The sequence below is a fragment of the Phasianus colchicus genome, chromosome 29 (assembly GCF_987193195.1).
Source record: "Phasianus colchicus chromosome 29, bPhaCol1.hap1.1, whole genome shotgun sequence".
In the NCBI taxonomy this organism is placed as follows: Eukaryota; Metazoa; Chordata; class Aves; order Galliformes; family Phasianidae; genus Phasianus; species Phasianus colchicus.
The window spans coordinates 704008-724363 of NC_143464.1; the positions used below are offsets into that span (position 1 = coordinate 704008).

Here is a 20356-nt window from a genome sequence, read left to right on the forward strand (position 1 = left end):
CACGGTGTGAGTCCTGAAATGAGCTCGTACTACAGGGTGAAAAGTTTTCAGTTAAAAATATTTTTATATAATTATTCTCTTTTTTCTTCTTTTTTTCTTTTTTTCTGCCCCAGTATGATTTTTTACTTCTGTCAGTGTAAACTGTCCAGATGATACTCTGTGCCCCAGCAGGTGCTTTACTCCTGTAGGATTACAAATGGAAAAGTGGCACCTGGGGCTGTGCCCCGGGCTCGGCTGTGTGCTTGAAACGCCACCCAAAAGAAGCTGGTTGCCTCCATGAATCTTCGTGCTTTCTGTCTCACAGGATGTCTTTGGGTAATTAGTGTGAGCCGTTATAAAAGCTAGGTTTACTCTTTCTTGGTGAATGCTGAATCCTAGAGTAGCATTTTGCAAGAGAGTTGGGCACCGTATTGCTTTATTTTGTGTGTTGGAGCTCTCTCTGGGACACAGAGCAGGTATACCCAATGCACAGCTCCGCACAGCCAGCAGTGCAGCCCAGCCCCGGCCCCACACAGTGCTCTGAACAGCAAAGAATGTGCAGCCATGCTTTCTCTTTGGATAAAGGAACTTGAAAACCGATTTCAATTTTCCAAAAAAATCATCACTTTATGTTGGTGACACCATTTTAATTGGTACAAATGCATTACCTGCCCGTTTCCAAATGGAATGCATAGAGTTCCAATCAGATATTCGACTCCAAAATCTAATCATGTCTCCTGACTGGACTTCTGTCAGACCTCTTTTAACAGACAGAAATATTCCTCACTTTGCAGTCAAGCCTAATTCACGTCGTCGCTTTTTGGCAGTAAGCACACTTGTGAACAATTGCAAAGAATGAAGCATGGGAAGAGTAAAATTTCATCAACAATCACAACAAACACATTAAGACCTCATGAAAAATTGCAACCATTGACATCAAACGAGGCATTGATGCATTATATATGCATCAATAATAAGGTCAAATATGCCACCAGTTTTACTGGTGCTCTTGAACATTTTTAGCGAGGACATAGACAGTGGGATTGAGTGTATCCTCAGCTGATGACACCAAGCTGAGGGGTGCAGTTGGCACAATAGAAGGCAGAGACGCTATCCAGAGGGACCTGGACACACGTGAAATAGAAGGCACGTGAGCATCTTGTGAGGTTTAACAAGGCCAAGTGCAAGGTGTTGCAATTGGGTTGAGGCAGTCGCAGATGCGGGTAGAGACTGGGAGGAGAACACATAGAGAGAAGCCCTGTGGAGAAGGACATAACGGGTCATAATGGCCAAAAAGCTGGAGATGAGCCAGCAGTGCGTGCCTGGAGCCCGGAAGGCCTGAGAAAGGTGTCCAGCAGGGCAGGGCGGTGATTGTCCCTCTCTACTGTGCCCTTGCGAGGCCCCATCTGAAGTACTGCGCCCAAGCCTGGGGTGCCAAGCACAGGAGAGATGTGGAGCGGTGGGAGGGGGTCCAGAGGACGGCCACAAAGACGAGACAAGGACTGGAGCACCTCACCTAAGAGGGCAGGTTTGAGGGAGTTGGGTTAACTTAGCTTTCAAAACAGAAGGCTTTGGGGAGACCTCGTTGCAGCCTTCTAGTACTTTTAAGGCTCCTGCCAAGCTGGAGGAGGACTGACTTTTTCTTGCGGTCTGATAGTAATAGGACAAGGGGGAATGGCATTAAACTAAAAGAGGATAGAGAGAGATGAGGTGTTAGAAAGAAACTGTTTACTCAGCAAGTGGCGAGGCACTTGCGAAGTTCCGCCCTGAGGGGTTCTGGATGCCCCACTGCTGGAGTCATTTGAGGCCAGGTTGGATGGGATCCTGGGCATCCTGATCTGGTGGTGCACGAACCTACTCACGGCAAGGGGGTTAGAACTGGATGATATTTAAGGGCCCCTCCAACCTAAGCCATTCTGCTGGGGAGAAGACAACCCTGTGGTTGAGGTCTGAACTCTGCCCACCCCAGGAAAAGACAAGAAGAGTGAAGCTGATGTGGATGAATGTGGGATTTATTGTCTTGGCTGATGTTGACCAAGTTGAACAAGCTGATGTAAATGAGCGTGGGATTTGTGGTCTTGGCTGATGTTGACCAAGTTGAGCAGGTGTCATTGGCACACGGCTGCTCCTGTGCAGACTGAGGGTCTGGCTGTGGGGATTGTGGTTCTGCAGATGGACCGGGGAGCAGCTTTGTGCTTTGTGCCCAGGCTGGCCGCCGCTGTTGGGACCGGCTGCCGCGGCGTGCTCGGGTCTGTGTGGGAAGTCGCAGCCCGACATCCCGCTGCGGAAGGGCTTCATGTGTGGGCCCTCCCCTGCTGCCTGGAGGGTCTTCTGTGTCCTGGCAGCGGGGAACCCCTCGAAGGCCTCGATGTCACTGGGGTGGCTGAGCAGAGCGTGCTGCTCTGTGCAGCTTGGCGTGGCTTTTGTCTGCTGCCACGGCTTCTTCTGGGCCGGCTCTGGGAACGTGAGGCCCGATCTTGAAGTGGGGAGCGGCTTCGTGCCCGGCCCGTCCCCTGCTGCCTGGGACTCCTTCCGGGCGCAGCCACTGGGGAATCGCTGGAGGGCCGCGATGCCCTCTGTTGGGTGGACCTGCGGGAGATGCTGTTGGTGCGTGGGGCTGTTGCACGGCCGCTTCCGCGGTGTCCTTGGCGCCGCAGAGATGCCTCCTGATCCTCAGGGAGGCGTGGGCGGATTGCCCTCTGCTGTCTCCCAGGCCCACTGGGCAGGTGGCTGTTCTCAGGCAGCTGGGATCTATGTGATGCTGCCTGGCTGCTGGGGCCGGAGCTGATGTTCTCCGGTCCCTGGGAGCCACAGGGAGGCTCCAGAGCCCCTTGGCTGGAAGTTCTGGGGCCGGTGTGCTCCATGTTGGTGCTGGGTCCGGCACGCTCCGTGTTGCTGCTGGAGGCTGTAAAGGAAAGCAGGAAGGTCATTGGGATGAAGCTGCAGGCTTGAGTCGGAACGGGCTGCCCTCCTTCCTGGGGCAGAGAGAGCCTGGCAGGGCCACCCTGAGCAGCACCCACTGCCAGGCGTTGCCCGGCCCCTGCCTAGGGAACCACAACTGTTTGCATCTTACCGGTGCCCATGCCAGCACAGCTGTCACACTCCCAGCTGTTAACTCTGTTGCTCAGGTAGGAGCATCGTCGGTGGGTCCCTTCTGCAGCACAGGAGCTGCAGAGGAGCAGCTGCCAGGGCCTGGGGAAGCAAACGGATTGTGGCTGTGAGGACAAAGTGAGCCAAGCCAGGCAGTGGCCGGCACATCTGCGGTGCTCAGCCCTGGTTCCCCATCGTGTGCTGAGGCTGAGATCCCCTGCAGAAGCCCGGAGGGCTGCCGAGGTAACTCACCCATCCGCCTCTTCCTGCTCCCTGCCTCCTGGGTAAAGGCACTTGCTGACATCGCAGCGCCCGTGCCTCTGTAGAAGCGATGGGTAGGTGTTATCATCCCACCAAGACGGTCTCCTACAGGAGAAGGGAGGGAATGTGATGAGCCCCCGGTTCCCTGCCATGTGTGATCCAGGGTATCCCTGTTCATCCAAGGCAACCCCATTTCCAGCTTCTCTGTGAAGCTGAGGCCTGTGCTGGTGAGACAGCAAAGGGCCAGGCCTGCAAGGACAGTCCCTGGGCAGGCCCAGCACTCGCGCCTTCCCATCTGCAGAGCTGATGGGGAGAAGGACACCAACCTGACTGGGATTTGGATCCCCAGAGTGGACATTTCTGCACGGAATTGCTCCGTGTCTTGACAAATGGGGCACTGGAAGCACATGGTGCCGGCATTCATGGCCTGCCCCTGCATGAGAAGCAAAAGCAGCGTGAGCGTGAGCGGGGCCTGGTGCTGCTGAGCACTGGCCGTGGCCACAGGGTGAGGGGAGGGCTCCTACCTGGACGCAGCTGCGGTGGAACCAGGTGTGCTTGCACACTGGGCACCTCAGGGTCTGGTAGGACGTGCTGTCCTCCAGGGGCTCCAGACAGATGATGCAGTCGGTGCCTTGGGATGGAGCTGCCTCCGCTGCCTGTCGCGGGCGGTGCTTGCAGCAGAAGGACCTGAGGGAAGATGCAAGGGATGGGCATGGTGAGAAGCACTGCGAGGAGGGCAGAGCAGCAGGCAGGAGCCCCAGGCCCCGGCTCTGGCAGGCTGCTGGGAGCTGTCGCTGCAGGTTCCTCCCTGGCTTGGCTGCTGTTGACAGCCCTTACCTGTGCTGCCCAAAGAACTGGGTGACACATTCGCCGTCCACGGCGCAGGGCAGGTGGAAGCTGCGTGCACAGCCTCTCTCTGCGCAGCTGATGGCGGCTCCTCTCTCGCCACAAACAAAGCATTGCTGAAAAGAACAGGGCAGCCCCGATCAGCAGCAGGCTCGGGGCCTCCACGACTGGCCCCACACCTCTGGGAAGGGCACAGGCTGAGGAAGCTGCTGGATCCCACTCTGCAGAGCCGCCTGGCAGAGAAGGCTCGTCTGCTATGGCAGGACTTTGCCCTGGAGCCCACTGGAAGGGCTGCCATTGCTTTCTTTGGGTGCAGACTAAGTTGGTGTGAGCCTCTCCTGGCACAAAGCTCACCGCTCCATTCAGGGCCTCACCTTCTGGTCCGCCTGCTTGATTCTGCATCTGATGGTACCAACGGGGAGGCCCAGAGTTTCCTCCCAGGGGTCGCTTTCTTCAAAGACTATGTTGGCAAAAAGCTGTGGGAGAGGAAAGAGCAGAGCAGGATCTCGTTAGGACAGAAAGGAAGGGAGCATCCCAGGCAGGGAGCTGGCAGGAGCCCTTGAGGGTTGGAACTCACCAAGCAGAACTCATGCACGCAAAGGTCACTCTCGGCAAAGGTGCGCCCGCAGATGTTCGGGTCGACATCCGCCCGGCGACACAGCATGCACACTGGAGAGGAGAGAGCAAAGGCGAGCAGCAGTGAGCACCTTGCGGGGCCAGGTGTCCCTGAGGGCGGTCCCCAGGGCCGTGCTCTTTGCTTGCCATGCTGGCCGAGGGGCAACGCTGGAGGAGGGGGCATTGCAGGCCCAACGGTGGCAGCGGGCAGCCACAGCCCAGGCTGGGCCCCTTGCCGAGGAGCAGAGGAGCGGTGCCCAGCGGCAGCTGGGGGGCCCCTGCCTGCCCCTTCCTTCCCTCTCAGCCGCTGGCAGACCCCCAGCACCCCTCTGCCTGGCGACGGGGCGCTGCGTGCAGGGATCCTTTGCTCTCACCTCGCTCCCTGGAGTCGGGGGCCTTCCGCTTCCTATTGGACATGTTGCGCATCGACAGTGAGCACTTGGAGAGTCCCTGCTCTCTCTGCACCTCACCAGGCCACACTGACGCACGCTCTGAGCCTGGCAGCCTTTGCTCTGCTCCCAACCCCACGGGTCACAATGGCCACTCCCCGCCACCACTGTGACATCACGGTTACCAAACCAGGACGGAATGCATCCCAGGCTCCCAAGCAAGATGGCGGCAGCCCTGGGCAACCTGTTCCAGTGCGTCCCCACCCTCAGAATCCACAATTGCCTCCCAACAGCCGATCTGTATCTCCCCTCTCTTTTCAATATTACGCATCACCTCCAGAAGAGCTGGTTCCCTCAGGCACACCTTTCCCCACGGTGGACCGCTTGCCTGGGTAACATACCAGATCTTCTTTGAAGGGATTCCTTTCCCTCTCGGCCCTTACAGAGAGTCACCTCCATAAGGTGAAGGCTTGTATCTCATTTCCAAGGGCTTTGTCAATGCCCCCTTCCCGTGAAAGGGACCCCAGATGCCTGCCTTTGCTGCCCACTAAGTCCAGGCTTGTGGCCCGCCCCATTCTCCCAGTGTCAGAGTGCTCCCCTGCATGACAGCTGAAGTCTTTTCACATACCTCTCAGCTCACTTGTGCTCAGGAGACAAATGGTTCTCATCTCCTTTATGAGTTCTGCCTCTTCCTCCTGCTGTTCTTGTCGTGGCCCGGCTTCATTCTCATCCTCTTCTTCTATCCCCGTCTTACAATGTATTTCCGTTCTTACTAAAGGAACTGATTTTCACAGCCTAATTTTGGTCTTTTTAATAAGGGCTACGGATACTGGCACAGTTGGGTTCTCTGGTTGAACTACATGGGCTGTCACAAAGTCGGGAGCTGGCGCAGGGCCTTTCTCATGCCTTGGAGCAGATGCGGGCCCCGTCGCAGTGGGCCAAACAATTATGAGATCCCCCGCTCGTGCGTTTCTTCTCCAGACTGAAGAGTCCTAGGTCTCTCAGCCTTTTCTCGTGAGGAAGATGCTCCAGGCCCCTCATCATCTCTGTGGTCGTCAGCCCGTTCTCAGTCTGTCTCACTGCCCACTCATCGGTGCCATGCCCTTTCAGATGACTGGTGCGAAGCTGGCTATCCCCCAGCGTCCAGGCAGCTCTCCTGTTCTCCAAGGCCTCTCAAAGATCATAGAGAGCAGTTCAGCAATTACCTCCACCAGCTCTCTCAGCACACGTGGGTGCAACCCAACGGGGCCCATGAATTTGTGAGCACTGATTTTGCCTGCACGCTCCCTGTTCAGATCCTCCTCAAGCAAGAGGAAGTTTTTAGTTCCCCAGACTCTCTCTCTTACCTCCAGGGCCTGCGAAACAGAAAGAAGCAATGGGGTAATTATAACTCCCTCTGGAGCTTAGACACCTCCCCAGGCTTTGCCATCACATCTAGCACCTGACTGGAAAGCAGCAAAAAGGTTGTAGTTAGGCACAATGGCTGCAGAGCATAAACAGCTGTAGAAGAAATAGGTGTGGGCAGATGGATGTGGGATCCACCCTCCCAGGTGCTCTCCCACCAGGTTCTATTTGGACACCGATTTGCAGCACCTCAGCTCTGTGCCCAGGCTGGCCGCCGCTGTTGGGACCGGCTGCCGCGGCGTGCTCGGGTCTGTGTGGGAAGTCGCAACCTGACATCCCGCTGCGGAAGGGCTTCATGTGTGAGCTCTCCCTTGCTGCCTGGACGGTCTTCTGTGCTCCGGCAGTGGGGAACCCTCGAGGGCCTCGATGTCACTGGGGTGGCTGAGCAGTCCTTAATTCCCCAGACTCTCTCTTACCGCCAGGGCCTGGGATTTTGGGGGTGCAATCTTAGTAGCAATGACGGACGCAAAGAAGGCATTCTGTGTCTCTGCCTTCTCTTCGTCCCCTGTTACCAGGGCACCCGCCTCATTCAGTGGCAGACCCACATTTGTTCTAGTCTTAGTTTTACTACCAACATTCTTACAAAAGCCTTTGTTGTTATCCTCGACCGCCTTTGCCGGATTTAATCCCAAGGGTGCTGTAGCCCTCCTCATTGCATCCTTGCAGGCCTTGACAACGCTCATATATTCTTTCCAAGTAGAAATGGAATGGCCCTTCTACCACGTGCTGTGTACGCTCCTCTTCCCTTTGAGTTTATCCATGAGCTCCTTGCTTATCCAGCAGTTCTCCTGCCACTTTTCCCCGGTTCCTTGCTCTCAGGAAGGGGTGCATCCATCTTGAGCTTGGAGGAAGCGGTGTTTAAGTGTCAAGCAGCTCTCTTGGGCCTACTTGCCTTCCAAAGCTCTAGTCCATGCAGGCCCTTGCAGAGGTCCAATTTTGCTCTCCCGAAGTCCAGGGTTACAATCCTACTGTGGAGTTGGCAATGCCTTTTATGCCATATGATGGGCCCTTCCAATTGGCTCTGGAGCAGTTTCCAGATGGGGTGGAGTGTATCTGGTGTCATATACCATACCAGTATCTGGTGCGCATGCCATACCAGTCATGTTTCTCCCATTGCACGGTGGTTGTTGGTGGAACGGGGCGGGGGGTGGGGGGGAGTAGAACCGAGACCGCCTTAAGCAAGACCAAGACAACAAACTCCTGACTTCTCCATTGTGCTTATGCACAACATGTTTGTTCTGCACTTTTCACAAGAGCATGGCAGTACAGTTTTTGTTCTGAGGCATTCGGGAGATTGTTACCATTTTGTTTTGCACAGTTTGCACAGAAATTTTTGTGCATTTGGACTGTGTGCTGTATGTGCAACTGTATCTGATTTTCTCTTAGAATGACTTCTACTTTAAAAATCATTAGGAAATTTTACCTTTTGAGAAAGATTTTTTTTTGGTGATAGCTTCTAGAATTGTCCCGGGACTTGATGGTACACCAACTAGTTGATAGTCTCCAGGCTCATCCTAACCCTTCTCTTCCCCTCCTGATGAAAATAGGTTCGGTATCTTTCTGGTCAGCTGGTATGAACCCCGCTGCACATTCTCTCTTTAAGAAGGGAGTGTAAGAATCTCGAAACTCCTGACAGCTTGAAGACCCGAGGATGCTGTTCATCTCCACCTTCTGTTGCCTTGTTCTTTGTGCAAACATCACCCGAGCTCTTCTTTCACCCTTCTCCATCTCCAGCCCCTTGTTGCTTTTCAACACTTTTCACTGGGCTTGGGCACCGTTGCTCTCCATGTGAGCTTGTGGCAGAGCTGGTCAGTGAAATGATTTGGAAAAATGATCAAACACGTCCCAGTCTGCATGGGCTTCATGATGCATTTATGGATTATGGACATTTATAAAGGTAAAACCTATATGAATATGCAGCTGGTGAAAAGAAGTTATATTAAAGTCGGTGAAGGATCAGACGCTCTGTATGCATGTATATGCACACATTTATGTCTCACTCTCAATACTTTGTAGGCGTGTGAAGGAAGTGACATGTTTCTTTTTGGCTCAGACTGTGACAACGCCATACAGAACTGTAACACTGTGAATTCTTGCCCTCTTTCTGTCTGGTTCACAGATGGGCCTGTAGCTAACTGGAGACAGGAGACACAGCTGTAACAGCCTTGTGAAGGCATCAGAGCAAACACAGTACTGTCACACGCTTGTGAAAGGTGCAGAAGAAACACAGGTTGTACCAAGTACAGTGGAGAAGCCAGGAGTCGGTCGTCTGGCTGAAGGCGGTCTCGGGTCCCCCCCACAACCACGGCCCTCCACAACCACCATGCACAGGGAGCAGCATGGGGTTACGGCATACGCACGGTGTGTGGCACCGTGCAGCAGCTCCTGGCCCGACCGGAGCCAAAGAAGGACAAATTCGGGGACGTGGCACAGAACCATTCCCAATCCACATCCGGCAGAACAACCCCCTTCTCCAGATACGGGCCTGGCTACGTGCCAGCGATGTCACCACGCTTTTCTTCATCCTTCTGCCTTCCGGGTATCACCACCTTTAGTCGAACTTCTTGTGCGCTCAGTAATGACAAATGCCAACCACTCTGGCAGAGCTCAGGGGTAGACGAGCCTGAACGCAGTTTGAATGAACGCCTTCACTCGAGAAGAGCCAAGCCCCGCCCCGTTCCCCGAGGCTCACTCCGGTCCCATTGGCGGTACCCACGCTCCGCGCCGCTCTTTTCTCGGTCTCTGCTGCCACCGCGTGACCGGAGCGCGGAACTGCAGTCGGGACCGCCGCGGCGGCGGTTTTAGGGGCGTTTTAGGGGTTTTAGTCCGACGAACTCTGGGAGCACTCTGGGCGCTCTGGGCCCCCCCGGGGCCCGCACGGTCCCGCAGAGCACCACACAGCCGTCCCGGAGCTGCACGACGCGTCGCTCTGCTGTCTCCGCTCTGTACCGCCCGTCCCTGCGGTAATACGAAGAGATCCTCCAGGCACTAATGCCTTCGGAAACCCGGAAGTAGTGACTCTTTGCTCTGACTGCTCTGTGCCGCCAGCCCTCCAACTCTATGGTAATGGGTCCTCCTGGTGGAACTGCGCATGTGCTGAGAAGAGCGGAAGGGGCGTCTCGTTGCTTTAAGGGCGCTGCGCTGCCGGCCCGGCGGGCTGGTGGTGGTTGGAGCTGGCGGCGCTGCTCGGCGCGCGGGCTTGCAGCCGGTCAGCGGGGTTATAACAAACCGGAAGAAGAATATCGAGTCATCTGTATCTCTATATCTCATCTCATTTTCTGCTCCAAAACTGACCAAAGTGTCAAAATGGTTTCCAGCTCCAAGAGGGAAATGGTTGCAAGTTCCAAGAGGGGAGATGTAGGTTGGATATAGGGACAAAATCTTCTGCAGAGAGGTGGTGAGGCACTGGCACAGGTTGCACGGAGGTGCGGTGGGTGCTGCGTCCCTGGAGACCTGACCCAGCTGTGGTGTCCCTGTGCGCTGCAGGGGAATTGGTCCAGATGGCCCTCAGAGGTCCCTTCTAACTCTGAGGAGTTTGTGGTTCTCTGTCACAGTATCACAGTTGATGGATGGTGGTGGAGAAAGCGTTTCTGCAGCTCTTAATCCATAGCACTGAAAGCACAAATCAGGATGTTTGATTTTTTCTTTTTTCCAAACTCCCACGGTGTGAGTCCTGAAATGAGCTCGTACTACAGGGTGAAAAGTTTTCAGTTAAAAATATTTTTATATAATTATTCTCTTTTTTCTTCTTTTTTTCTTTTTTCTGCCCCAGTATGATTTTTTACTTCTGTCAGTGTAAACTGTCCAGATGATACTCTGTGCCCCAGCAGGTGCTTTACTCCTGTAGGATTACAAATGGAAAAGGGGCACCTGGGGCTGTGCCCCGGGCTCGGCTGTGTGCTTGAAACGCCACCCAAAAGAAGCTGGTTGCCTCCATGAATCTTCGTGCTTTCTGTCTCACAGGATGTCTTTGGGTAATTAGTGTGAGCCGTTATAAAAGCTAGGTTTACTCTTTCTTGGTGAATGCTGAATCCTAGAGTAGCATTTTGCAAGAGAGTTGGGCACCGTATTGCTTTATTTTGTGTGTTGGAGCTCTCTCTGGGACACAGAGCAGGTATACCCAATGCACAGCTCCGCACAGCCAGCAGTGCAGCCCAGCCCCGGCCCCACACAGTGCTCTGAACAGCAAAGAATGTGCAGCCATGCTTTCTCTTTGGATAAAGGAACTTGAAAACCGATTTCAATTTTCCAAAAAAATCATCACTTTATGTTGGTGACACCATTTTAATTGGTACAAATGCATTACCTGCCCGTTTCCAAATGGAATGCATAGAGTTCCAATCAGATATTCGACTCCAAAATCTAATCATGTCTCCTGACTGGACTTCTGTCAGACCTCTTTTAACAGACAGAAATATTCCTCACTTTGCAGTCAAGCCTAATTCACGTCGTCGCTTTTTGGCAGTAAGCACACTTGTGAACAATTGCAAAGAATGAAGCATGGGAAGAGTAAAATTTCATCAACAATCACAACAAACACATTAAGACCTCATGAAAAATTGCAACCATTGACATCAAACGAGGCATTGATGCATTATATATGCATCAATAATAAGGTCAAATATGCCACCAGTTTTACTGGTGCTCTTGAACATTTTTAGCGAGGACATAGACAGTGGGATTGAGTGTATCCTCAGCTGATGACACCAAGCTGAGGGGTGCAGTTGGCACAATAGAAGGCAGAGACGCTATCCAGAGGGACCTGGACACACGTGAAATAGAAGGCACGTGAGCATCTTGTGAGGTTTAACAAGGCCAAGTGCAAGGTGTTGCAATTGGGTTGAGGCAGTCGCAGATGCGGGTAGAGACTGGGAGGAGAACACATAGAGAGAAGCCCTGTGGAGAAGGACATAACGGGTCATAATGGCCAAAAAGCTGGAGATGAGCCAGCAGTGCGTGCCTGGAGCCCGGAAGGCCTGAGAAAGGTGTCCAGCAGGGCAGGGCGGTGATTGTCCCTCTCTACTGTGCCCTTGCGAGGCCCCATCTGAAGTACTGCGCCCAAGCCTGGGGTGCCAAGCACAGGAGAGATGTGGAGCGGTGGGAGGGGGTCCAGAGGACGGCCACAAAGACGAGACAAGGACTGGAGCACCTCACCTAAGAGGGCAGGTTTGAGGGAGTTGGGTTAACTTAGCTTTCAAAACAGAAGGCTTTGGGGAGACCTCGTTGCAGCCTTCTAGTACTTTTAAGGCTCCTGCCAAGCTGGAGGAGGACTGACTTTTTCTTGCGGTCTGATAGTAATAGGACAAGGGGGAATGGCATTAAACTAAAAGAGGATAGAGAGAGATGAGGTGTTAGAAAGAAACTGTTTACTCAGCAAGTGGCGAGGCACTTGCGAAGTTCCGCCCTGAGGGGTTCTGGATGCCCCACTGCTGGAGTCATTTGAGGCCAGGTTGGATGGGATCCTGGGCATCCTGATCTGGTGGTGCACGAACCTACTCACGGCAAGGGGGTTAGAACTGGATGATATTTAAGGGCCCCTCCAACCTAAGCCATTCTGCTGGGGAGAAGACAACCCTGTGGTTGAGGTCTGAACTCTGCCCACCCCAGGAAAAGACAAGAAGAGTGAAGCTGATGTGGATGAATGTGGGATTTATTGTCTTGGCTGATGTTGACCAAGTTGAACAAGCTGATGTAAATGAGCGTGGGATTTGTGGTCTTGGCTGATGTTGACCAAGTTGAGCAGGTGTCATTGGCACACGGCTGCTCCTGTGCAGACTGAGGGTCTGGCTGTGGGGATTGTGGTTCTGCAGATGGACCGGGGAGCAGCTTTGTGCTTTGTGCCCAGGCTGGCCGCCGCTGTTGGGACCGGCTGCCGCGGCGTGCTCGGGTCTGTGTGGGAAGTCGCAGCCCGACATCCCGCTGCGGAAGGGCTTCATGTGTGGGCCCTCCCCTGCTGCCTGGAGGGTCTTCTGTGTCCTGGCAGCGGGGAACCCCTCGAAGGCCTCGATGTCACTGGGGTGGCTGAGCAGAGCGTGCTGCTCTGTGCAGCTTGGCGTGGCTTTTGTCTGCTGCCACGGCTTCTTCTGGGCCGGCTCTGGGAACGTGAGGCCCGATCTTGAAGTGGGGAGCGGCTTCGTGCCCGGCCCGTCCCCTGCTGCCTGGGACTCCTTCCGGGCGCAGCCACTGGGGAATCGCTGGAGGGCCGCGATGCCCTCTGTTGGGTGGACCTGCGGGAGATGCTGTTGGTGCGTGGGGCTGTTGCACGGCCGCTTCCGCGGTGTCCTTGGCGCCGCAGAGATGCCTCCTGATCCTCAGGGAGGCGTGGGCGGATTGCCCTCTGCCGTCTCCCAGGCCCACTGGGCAGGTGGCTGTTCTCAGGCAGCTGGGATCTATGTGATGCTGCCTGGCTGCTGGGGCCGGAGCTGATGTTCTCCGGTCCCTGGGAGCCACAGGGAGGCTCCAGAGCCCCTTGGCTGGAAGTTCTGGGGCCGGTGTGCTCCATGTTGGTGCTGGGTCCGGCACGCTCCGTGTTGCTGCTGGAGGCTGTAAAGGAAAGCAGGAAGGTCATTGGGATGAAGCTGCAGGCTTGAGTCGGAACGGGCTGCCCTCCTTCCTGGGGCAGAGAGAGCCTGGCAGGGCCACCCTGAGCAGCACCCACTGCCAGGCGTTGCCCGGCCCCTGCCTAGGGAACCACAACTGTTTGCATCTTACCGGTGCCCATGCCAGCACAGCTGTCACACTCCCAGCTGTTAACTCTGTTGCTCAGGTAGGAGCATCGTCGGTGGGTCCCTTCTGCAGCACAGGAGCTGCAGAGGAGCAGCTGCCAGGGCCTGGGGAAGCAAACGGATTGTGGCTGTGAGGACAAAGTGAGCCAAGCCAGGCAGTGGCCGGCACATCTGCGGTGCTCAGCCCTGGTTCCCCATCGTGTGCTGAGGCTGAGATCCCCTGCAGAAGCCCGGAGGGCTGCCGAGGTAACTCACCCATCCGCCTCTTCCTGCTCCCTGCCTCCTGGGTAAAGGCACTTGCTGACATCGCAGCGCCCGTGCCTCTGTAGAAGCGATGGGTAGGTGTTATCATCCCACCAAGACGGTCTCCTACAGGAGAAGGGAGGGAATGTGATGAGCCCCCGGTTCCCTGCCATGTGTGATCCAGGGTATCCCTGTTCATCCAAGGCAACCCCATTTCCAGCTTCTCTGTGAAGCTGAGGCCTGTGCTGGTGAGACAGCAAAGGGCCAGGCCTGCAAGGACAGTCCCTGGGCAGGCCCAGCACTCGCGCCTTCCCATCTGCAGAGCTGATGGGGAGAAGGACACCAACCTGACTGGGATTTGGATCCCCAGAGTGGACATTTCTGCACGGAATTGCTCCGTGTCTTGACAAATGGGGCACTGGAAGCACATGGTGCCGGCATTCATGGCCTGCCCCTGCATGAGAAGCAAAAGCAGCGTGAGCGTGAGCGGGGCCTGGTGCTGCTGAGCACTGGCCGTGGCCACAGGGTGAGGGGAGGGCTCCTACCTGGACGCAGCTGCGGTGGAACCAGGTGTGCTTGCACACTGGGCACCTCAGGGTCTGGTAGGACGTGCTGTCCTCCAGGGGCTCCAGACAGATGATGCAGTCGGTGCCTTGGGATGGAGCTGCCTCCGCTGCCTGTCGCGGGCGGTGCTTGCAGCAGAAGGACCTGAGGGAAGATGCAAGGGATGGGCATGGTGAGAAGCACTGCGAGGAGGGCAGAGCAGCAGGCAGGAGCCCCAGGCCCCGGCTCTGGCAGGCTGCTGGGAGCTGTCGCTGCAGGTTCCTCCCTGGCTTGGCTGCTGTTGACAGCCCTTACCTGTGCTGCCCAAAGAACTGGGTGACACATTCGCCGTCCACGGCGCAGGGCAGGTGGAAGCTGCGTGCACAGCCTCTCTCTGCGCAGCTGATGGCGGCTCCTCTCTCGCCACAAACAAAGCATTGCTGAAAAGAACAGGGCAGCCCCGATCAGCAGCAGGCTCGGGGCCTCCACGACTGGCCCCACACCTCTGGGAAGGGCACAGGCTGAGGAAGCTGCTGGATCCCACTCTGCAGAGCCGCCTGGCAGAGAAGGCTCGTCTGCTATGGCAGGACTTTGCCCTGGAGCCCACTGGAAGGGCTGCCATTGCTTTCTTTGGGTGCAGACTAAGTTGGTGTGAGCCTCTCCTGGCACAAAGCTCACCGCTCCATTCAGGGCCTCACCTTCTGGTCCGCCTGCTTGATTCTGCATCTGATGGTACCAACGGGGAGGCCCAGAGTTTCCTCCCAGGGGTCGCTTTCTTCAAAGACTATGTTGGCAAAAAGCTGTGGGAGAGGAAAGAGCAGAGCAGGATCTCGTTAGGACAGAAAGGAAGGGAGCATCCCAGGCAGGGAGCTGGCAGGAGCCCTTGAGGGTTGGAACTCACCAAGCAGAACTCATGCACGCAAAGGTCACTCTCGGCAAAGGTGCGCCCGCAGATGTTCGGGTCGACATCCGCCCGGCGACACAGCATGCACACTGGAGAGGAGAGAGCAAAGGCGAGCAGCAGTGAGCACCTTGCGGGGCCAGGTGTCCCTGAGGGCGGTCCCCAGGGCCGTGCTCTTTGCTTGCCATGCTGGCCGAGGGGCAACGCTGGAGGAGGGGGCATTGCAGGCCCAACGGTGGCAGCGGGCAGCCACAGCCCAGGCTGGGCCCCTTGCCGAGGAGCAGAGGAGCGGTGCCCAGCGGCAGCTGGGGGGCCCCTGCCTGCCCCTTCCTTCCCTCTCAGCCGCTGGCAGACCCCCAGCACCCCTCTGCCTGGCGACGGGGCGCTGCGTGCAGGGATCCTTTGCTCTCACCTCGCTCCCTGGAGTCGGGGGCCTTCCGCTTCCTATTGGACATGTTGCGCATCGACAGTGAGCACTTGGAGAGTCCCTGCTCTCTCTGCACCTCACCAGGCCACACTGACGCACGCTCTGAGCCTGGCAGCCTTTGCTCTGCTCCCAACCCCACGGGTCACAATGGCCACTCCCCGCCACCACTGTGACATCACGGTTACCAAACCAGGACGGAATGCATCCCAGGCTCCCAAGCAAGATGGCGGCAGCCCTGGGCAACCTGTTCCAGTGCGTCCCCACCCTCAGAATCCACAATTGCCTCCCAACAGCCGATCTGTATCTCCCCTCTCTTTTCAATATTACGCATCACCTCCAGAAGAGCTGGTTCCCTCAGGCACACCTTTCCCCACGGTGGACCGCTTGCCTGGGTAACATACCAGATCTTCTTTGAAGGGATTCCTTTCCCTCTCGGCCCTTACAGAGAGTCACCTCCATAAGGTGAAGGCTTGTATCTCATTTCCAAGGGCTTTGTCAATGCCCCCTTCCCGTGAAAGGGACCCCAGATGCCTGCCTTTGCTGCCCACTAAGTCCAGGCTTGTGGCCGGCCCCATTCTCCCAGTGTCAGAGTGCTCCCCTGCATGACAGCTGAAGTCTTTTCACATACCTCTCAGCTCACTTGTGCTCAGGAGACAAATGGTTCTCATCTCCTTTATGAGTTCTGCCTCTTCCTCCTGCTGTTCTTGTCGTGGCCCGGCTTCATTCTCATCCTCTTCTTCTATCCCCGTCTTACAATGTATTTCCGTTCTTACTAAAGGAACTGATTTTCACAGCCTAATTTTGGTCTTTTTAATAAGGGCTACGGATACTGGCACAGTTGGGTTCTCTGGTTGAACTACATGGGCTGTCACAAAGTCGGGAGCTGGCGCAGGGCCTTTCTCATGCCTTGGAGCAGATGCGGGCCCCGTCGCAGTGGGCCAAACAATTATGAGATCCCCCGCTCGTGCGTTTCTTCTCCAGACTGAAGAGTCCTAGGTCTCTCAGCCTTTTCTCGTGAGGAAGATGCTCCAGGCCCCTCATCATCTCTGTGGTCGTCAGCCCGTTCTCAGTCTGTCTCACTGCCCACTCATCGGTGCCATGCCCTTTCAGATGACTGGTGCGAAGCTGGCTATCCCCCAGCGTCCAGGCAGCTCTCCTGTTCTCCAAGGCCTCTCAAAGATCATAGAGAGCAGTTCAGCAATTACCTCCACCAGCTCTCTCAGCACACGTGGGTGCAACCCAACGGGGCCCATGAATTTGTGAGCACTGATTTTGCCTGCACGCTCCCTGTTCAGATCCTCCTCAAGCAAGAGGAAGTTTTTAGTTCCCCAGACTCTCTCTCTTACCTCCAGGGCCTGCGAAACAGAAAGAAACAATGGGGTAATTATAACTCCCTCTGGAGCTTAGACACCTCCCCAGGCTTTGCCATCACATCTAGCACCTGACTGGAAAGCAGCAAAAAGGTTGTAGTTAGGCACAATGGCTGCAGAGCATAAACAGCTGTAGAAGAAATAGGTGTGGGCAGATGGATGTGGGATCCACCCTCCCAGGTGCTCTCCCACCAGGTTCTATTTGGACACCGATTTGCAGCACCTCAGCTCTGTGCCCAGGCTGGCCGCCGCTGTTGGGACCGGCTGCCGCGGCGTGCTCGGGTCTGTGTGGGAAGTCGCAACCTGACATCCCGCTGCGGAAGGGCTTCATGTGTGAGCTCTCCCTTGCTGCCTGGACGGTCTTCTGTGCTCCGGCAGTGGGGAACCCTCGAGGGCCTCGATGTCACTGGGGTGGCTGAGCAGTCCTTAATTCCCCAGACTCTCTCTTACCGCCAGGGCCTGGGATTTTGGGGGTGCAATCTTAGTAGCAATGACGGACGCAAAGAAGGCATTCTGTGTCTCTGCCTTCTCTTCGTCCCCTGTTACCAGGGCACCCGCCTCATTCAGTGGCAGACCCACATTTGTTCTAGTCTTAGTTTTACTACCAACATTCTTACAAAAGCCTTTGTTGTTATCCTCGACCGCCTTTGCCGGATTTAATCCCAAGGGTGCTGTAGCCCTCCTCATTGCATCCTTGCAGGCCTTGACAACGCTCATATATTCTTTCCAAGTAGAAATGGAATGGCCCTTCTACCACGTGCTGTGTACGCTCCTCTTCCCTTTGAGTTTATCCATGAGCTCCTTGCTTATCCAGCAGTTCTCCTGCCACTTTTCCCCGGTTCCTTGCTCTCAGGAAGGGGTGCATCCATCTTGAGCTTGGAGGAAGCGGTGTTTAAGTGTCAAGCAGCTCTCTTGGGCCTACTTGCCTTCCAAAGCTCTAGTCCATGCAGGCCCTTGCAGAGGTCCAGTTTTGCTCTCCCGAAGTCCAGGGTTACAATCCTACTGTGGAGTTGGCAATGCCTTTTATGCCATATGATGGGCCCTTCCAATTGGCTCTGGAGCAGTTTCCAGATGGGGTGGAGTGTATCTGGTGTCATATACCATACCAGTATCTGGTGCGCATGCCATACCAGTCATGTTTCTCCCATTGCACGGTGGTTGTTGGTGGAACGGGGCGGGGGGTGGGGGGGAGTAGAACCGAGACCGCCTTAAGCAAGACCAAGACAACAAACTCCTGACTTCTCCATTGTGCTTATGCACAACATGTTTGTTCTGCACTTTTCACAAGAGCATGGCAGTACAGTTTTTGTTCTGAGGCATTCGGGAGATTGTTACCATTTTGTTTTGCACAGTTTGCACAGAAATTTTTGTGCATTTGGACTGTGTGCTGTATGTGCAACTGTATCTGATTTTCTCTTAGAATGACTTCTACTTTAAAAATCATTAGGAAATTTTACCTTTTGAGAAAGATTTTTTTTTGGTGATAGCTTCTAGAATTGTCCCGGGACTTGATGGTACACCAACTAGTTGATAGTCTCCAGGCTCATCCTAACCCTTCTCTTCCCCTCCTGATGAAAATAGGTTCGGTATCTTTCTGGTCAGCTGGTATGAACCCCGCTGCACATTCTCTCTTTAAGAAGGGAGTGTAAGAATCTCGAAACTCCTGACAGCTTGAAGACCCGAGGATGCTGTTCATCTCCACCTTCTGTTGCCTTGTTCTTTGTGCAAACATCACCCGAGCTCTTCTTTCACCCTTCTCCATCTCCAGCCCCTTGTTGCTTTTCAACACTTTTCACTGGGCTTGGGCACCGTTGCTCTCCATGTGAGCTTGTGGCAGAGCTGGTCAGTGAAATGATTTGGAAAAATGATCAAACACGTCCCAGTCTGCATGGGCTTCATGATGCATTTATGGATTATGGACATTTATAAAGGTAAAACCTATATGAATATGCAGCTGGTGAAAAGAAGTTATATTAAAGTCGGTGAAGGATCAGATGCTCTGTATGCATGTATATGCACACATTTATGTCTCACTCTCAATACTTTGTAGGCGTGTGAAGGAAGTGACATGTTTCTTTTTGGCTCAGACTGTGACAACGCCATACAGAACTGTAACACTGTGAATTCTTGCCCTCTTTCTGTCTGGTTCACAGATGGGCCTGTAGCTAACTGGAGACAGGAGACACAGCTGTAACAGCCTTGTGAAGGCATCAGAGCAAACACAGTACTGTCACACGCTTGTGAAAGGTGCAGAAGAAACACAGGTTGTACCAAGTACAGTGGAGAAGCCAGGAGTCGGTCGTCTGGCTGAAGGCGGTCTCGGGTCCCCCCCACAACCACGGCCCTCCACAACCACCATGCACAGGGAGCAGCATGGGGTTACGGCATACGCACGGTGTGTGGCACCGTGCAGCAGCTCCTGGCCCGACCGGAGCCAAAGAAGGACAAATTCGGGGACGTGGCACAGAACCATTCCCAATCCACATCCGGCAGAACAACCCCCTTCTCCAGATACGGGCCTGGCTACGTGCCAGCGATGTCACCACGCTTTTCTTCATCCTTCTGCCTTCCGGGTATCACCACCTTTAGTCGAACTTCTTGTGCGCTCAGTAATGACAAATGCCAACCACTCTGGCAGAGCTCAGGGGTAGACGAGCCTGAACGCAGTTTGAATGAACGCCTTCACTCGAGAAGAGCCAAGCCCCGCCCCGTTCCCCGAGGCTCACTCCGGTCCCATTGGCGGTACCCACGCTCCGCGCCGCTCTTTTCTCGGTCTCTGCTGCCACCGCGTGACCGGAGCGCGGAACTGCAGTCGGGACCGCCGCGGCGGCGGTTTTAGGGGCGTTTTAGGGGTTTTAGTCCGACGAACTCTGGGAGCACTCTGGGCGCTCTGGGCCCCCCCGGGGCCCGCACGGTCCCGCAGAGCACCACACAGCCGTCCCGGAGCTGCACGACGCGTCGCTCTGCTGTCTCCGCTCTGTACCGCCCGTCCCTGCGGTAATACGAAGAGATCCTCCAGGCACTAATGCCTTCGGAAACCCGGAAGTAGTGACTCTTTGCTCTGACTGCTCTGTGCCGCCAGCCCTCCAACTCTATGGTAATGGGTCCTCCTGGTGGAACTGCGCATGTGCTGAGAAGAGCGGAAGGGGCGTCTCGTTGCTTTAAGGGCGCTGCGCTGCCGGCCCGGCGGGCTGGTGGTGGTTGGAGCTGGCGGCGCTGCTCGGCGCGCGGGCTTGCAGCCGGTCAGCGGGGTTATAACAAACCGGAAGAAGAATATCGAGTCATCTGTATCTCTATATCTCATCTCATTTTCTGCTCCAAAACTGACCAAAGTGTCAAAATGGTTTCCAGCTCCAAGAGGGAAATGGTTGCAAGTTCCAAGAGGGGAGATGTAGGTTGGATATAGGGACAAAATCTTCTGCAGAGAGGTGGTGAGGCACTGGCACAGGTTGCACGGAGGTGCGGTGGGTGCTGCGTCCCTGGAGACCTGACCCAGCTGTGGTGTCCCTGTGCGCTGCAGGGGAATTGGTCCAGATGGCCCTCAGAGGTCCCTTCTAACTCTG

The 20356-nt window shown here is 55.3% G+C and overlaps 2 protein-coding genes across 12 annotated transcripts; both read right to left on the reverse strand.

Annotated features, from left to right (window-relative positions):
* Positions 1–197: 197 nt before the first annotated feature.
* On the reverse strand, positions 198–10102 carry LOC149914433 (E3 ubiquitin-protein ligase PHF7-like). Of its 6 annotated transcripts, XM_090126580.1 has the most exons (9): positions 5166–10102; positions 4754–4845; positions 4551–4652; positions 4168–4292; positions 3855–4017; positions 3657–3763; positions 3322–3435; positions 3053–3171; positions 201–2884 (listed from the first exon to the last, which is right to left on the reverse strand). In XM_090126580.1, the coding sequence occupies exons 1-9, from the start codon at positions 5215–5217 to the stop codon at positions 2274–2276; spliced, it is 1485 nt and encodes a 494-aa protein (XP_089982706.1). In that variant the 5' UTR covers positions 5218–10102; the 3' UTR covers positions 201–2273. The 6 variants fall into 6 exon arrangements, with proteins under 6 accessions (XP_089982703.1, XP_089982704.1, XP_089982702.1 ...); XM_090126579.1 differs by having other exon boundaries at positions 200–2884; positions 4754–10102; XM_090126577.1 differs by having other exon boundaries at positions 198–2884; positions 3322–4017; positions 5809–10102.
* Positions 10103–10125: 23 nt separating this feature from the next.
* Positions 10126–20345, reverse strand: LOC149914434 (E3 ubiquitin-protein ligase PHF7-like). Of its 6 annotated transcripts, XM_090126586.1 has the most exons (9): positions 15409–20345; positions 14997–15088; positions 14794–14895; positions 14411–14535; positions 14098–14260; positions 13900–14006; positions 13565–13678; positions 13296–13414; positions 10126–13127 (listed from the first exon to the last, which is right to left on the reverse strand). In XM_090126586.1, the coding sequence occupies exons 1-9, from the start codon at positions 15458–15460 to the stop codon at positions 12517–12519; spliced, it is 1485 nt and encodes a 494-aa protein (XP_089982712.1). In that variant the 5' UTR covers positions 15461–20345; the 3' UTR covers positions 10126–12516. The 6 variants fall into 6 exon arrangements, with proteins under 6 accessions (XP_089982712.1, XP_089982711.1, XP_089982709.1 ...); XM_090126585.1 differs by having other exon boundaries at positions 14997–20345; XM_090126583.1 differs by having other exon boundaries at positions 13565–14260; positions 16052–20345.
* Between the last annotated feature and the right edge of the window lie 11 nt (positions 20346–20356).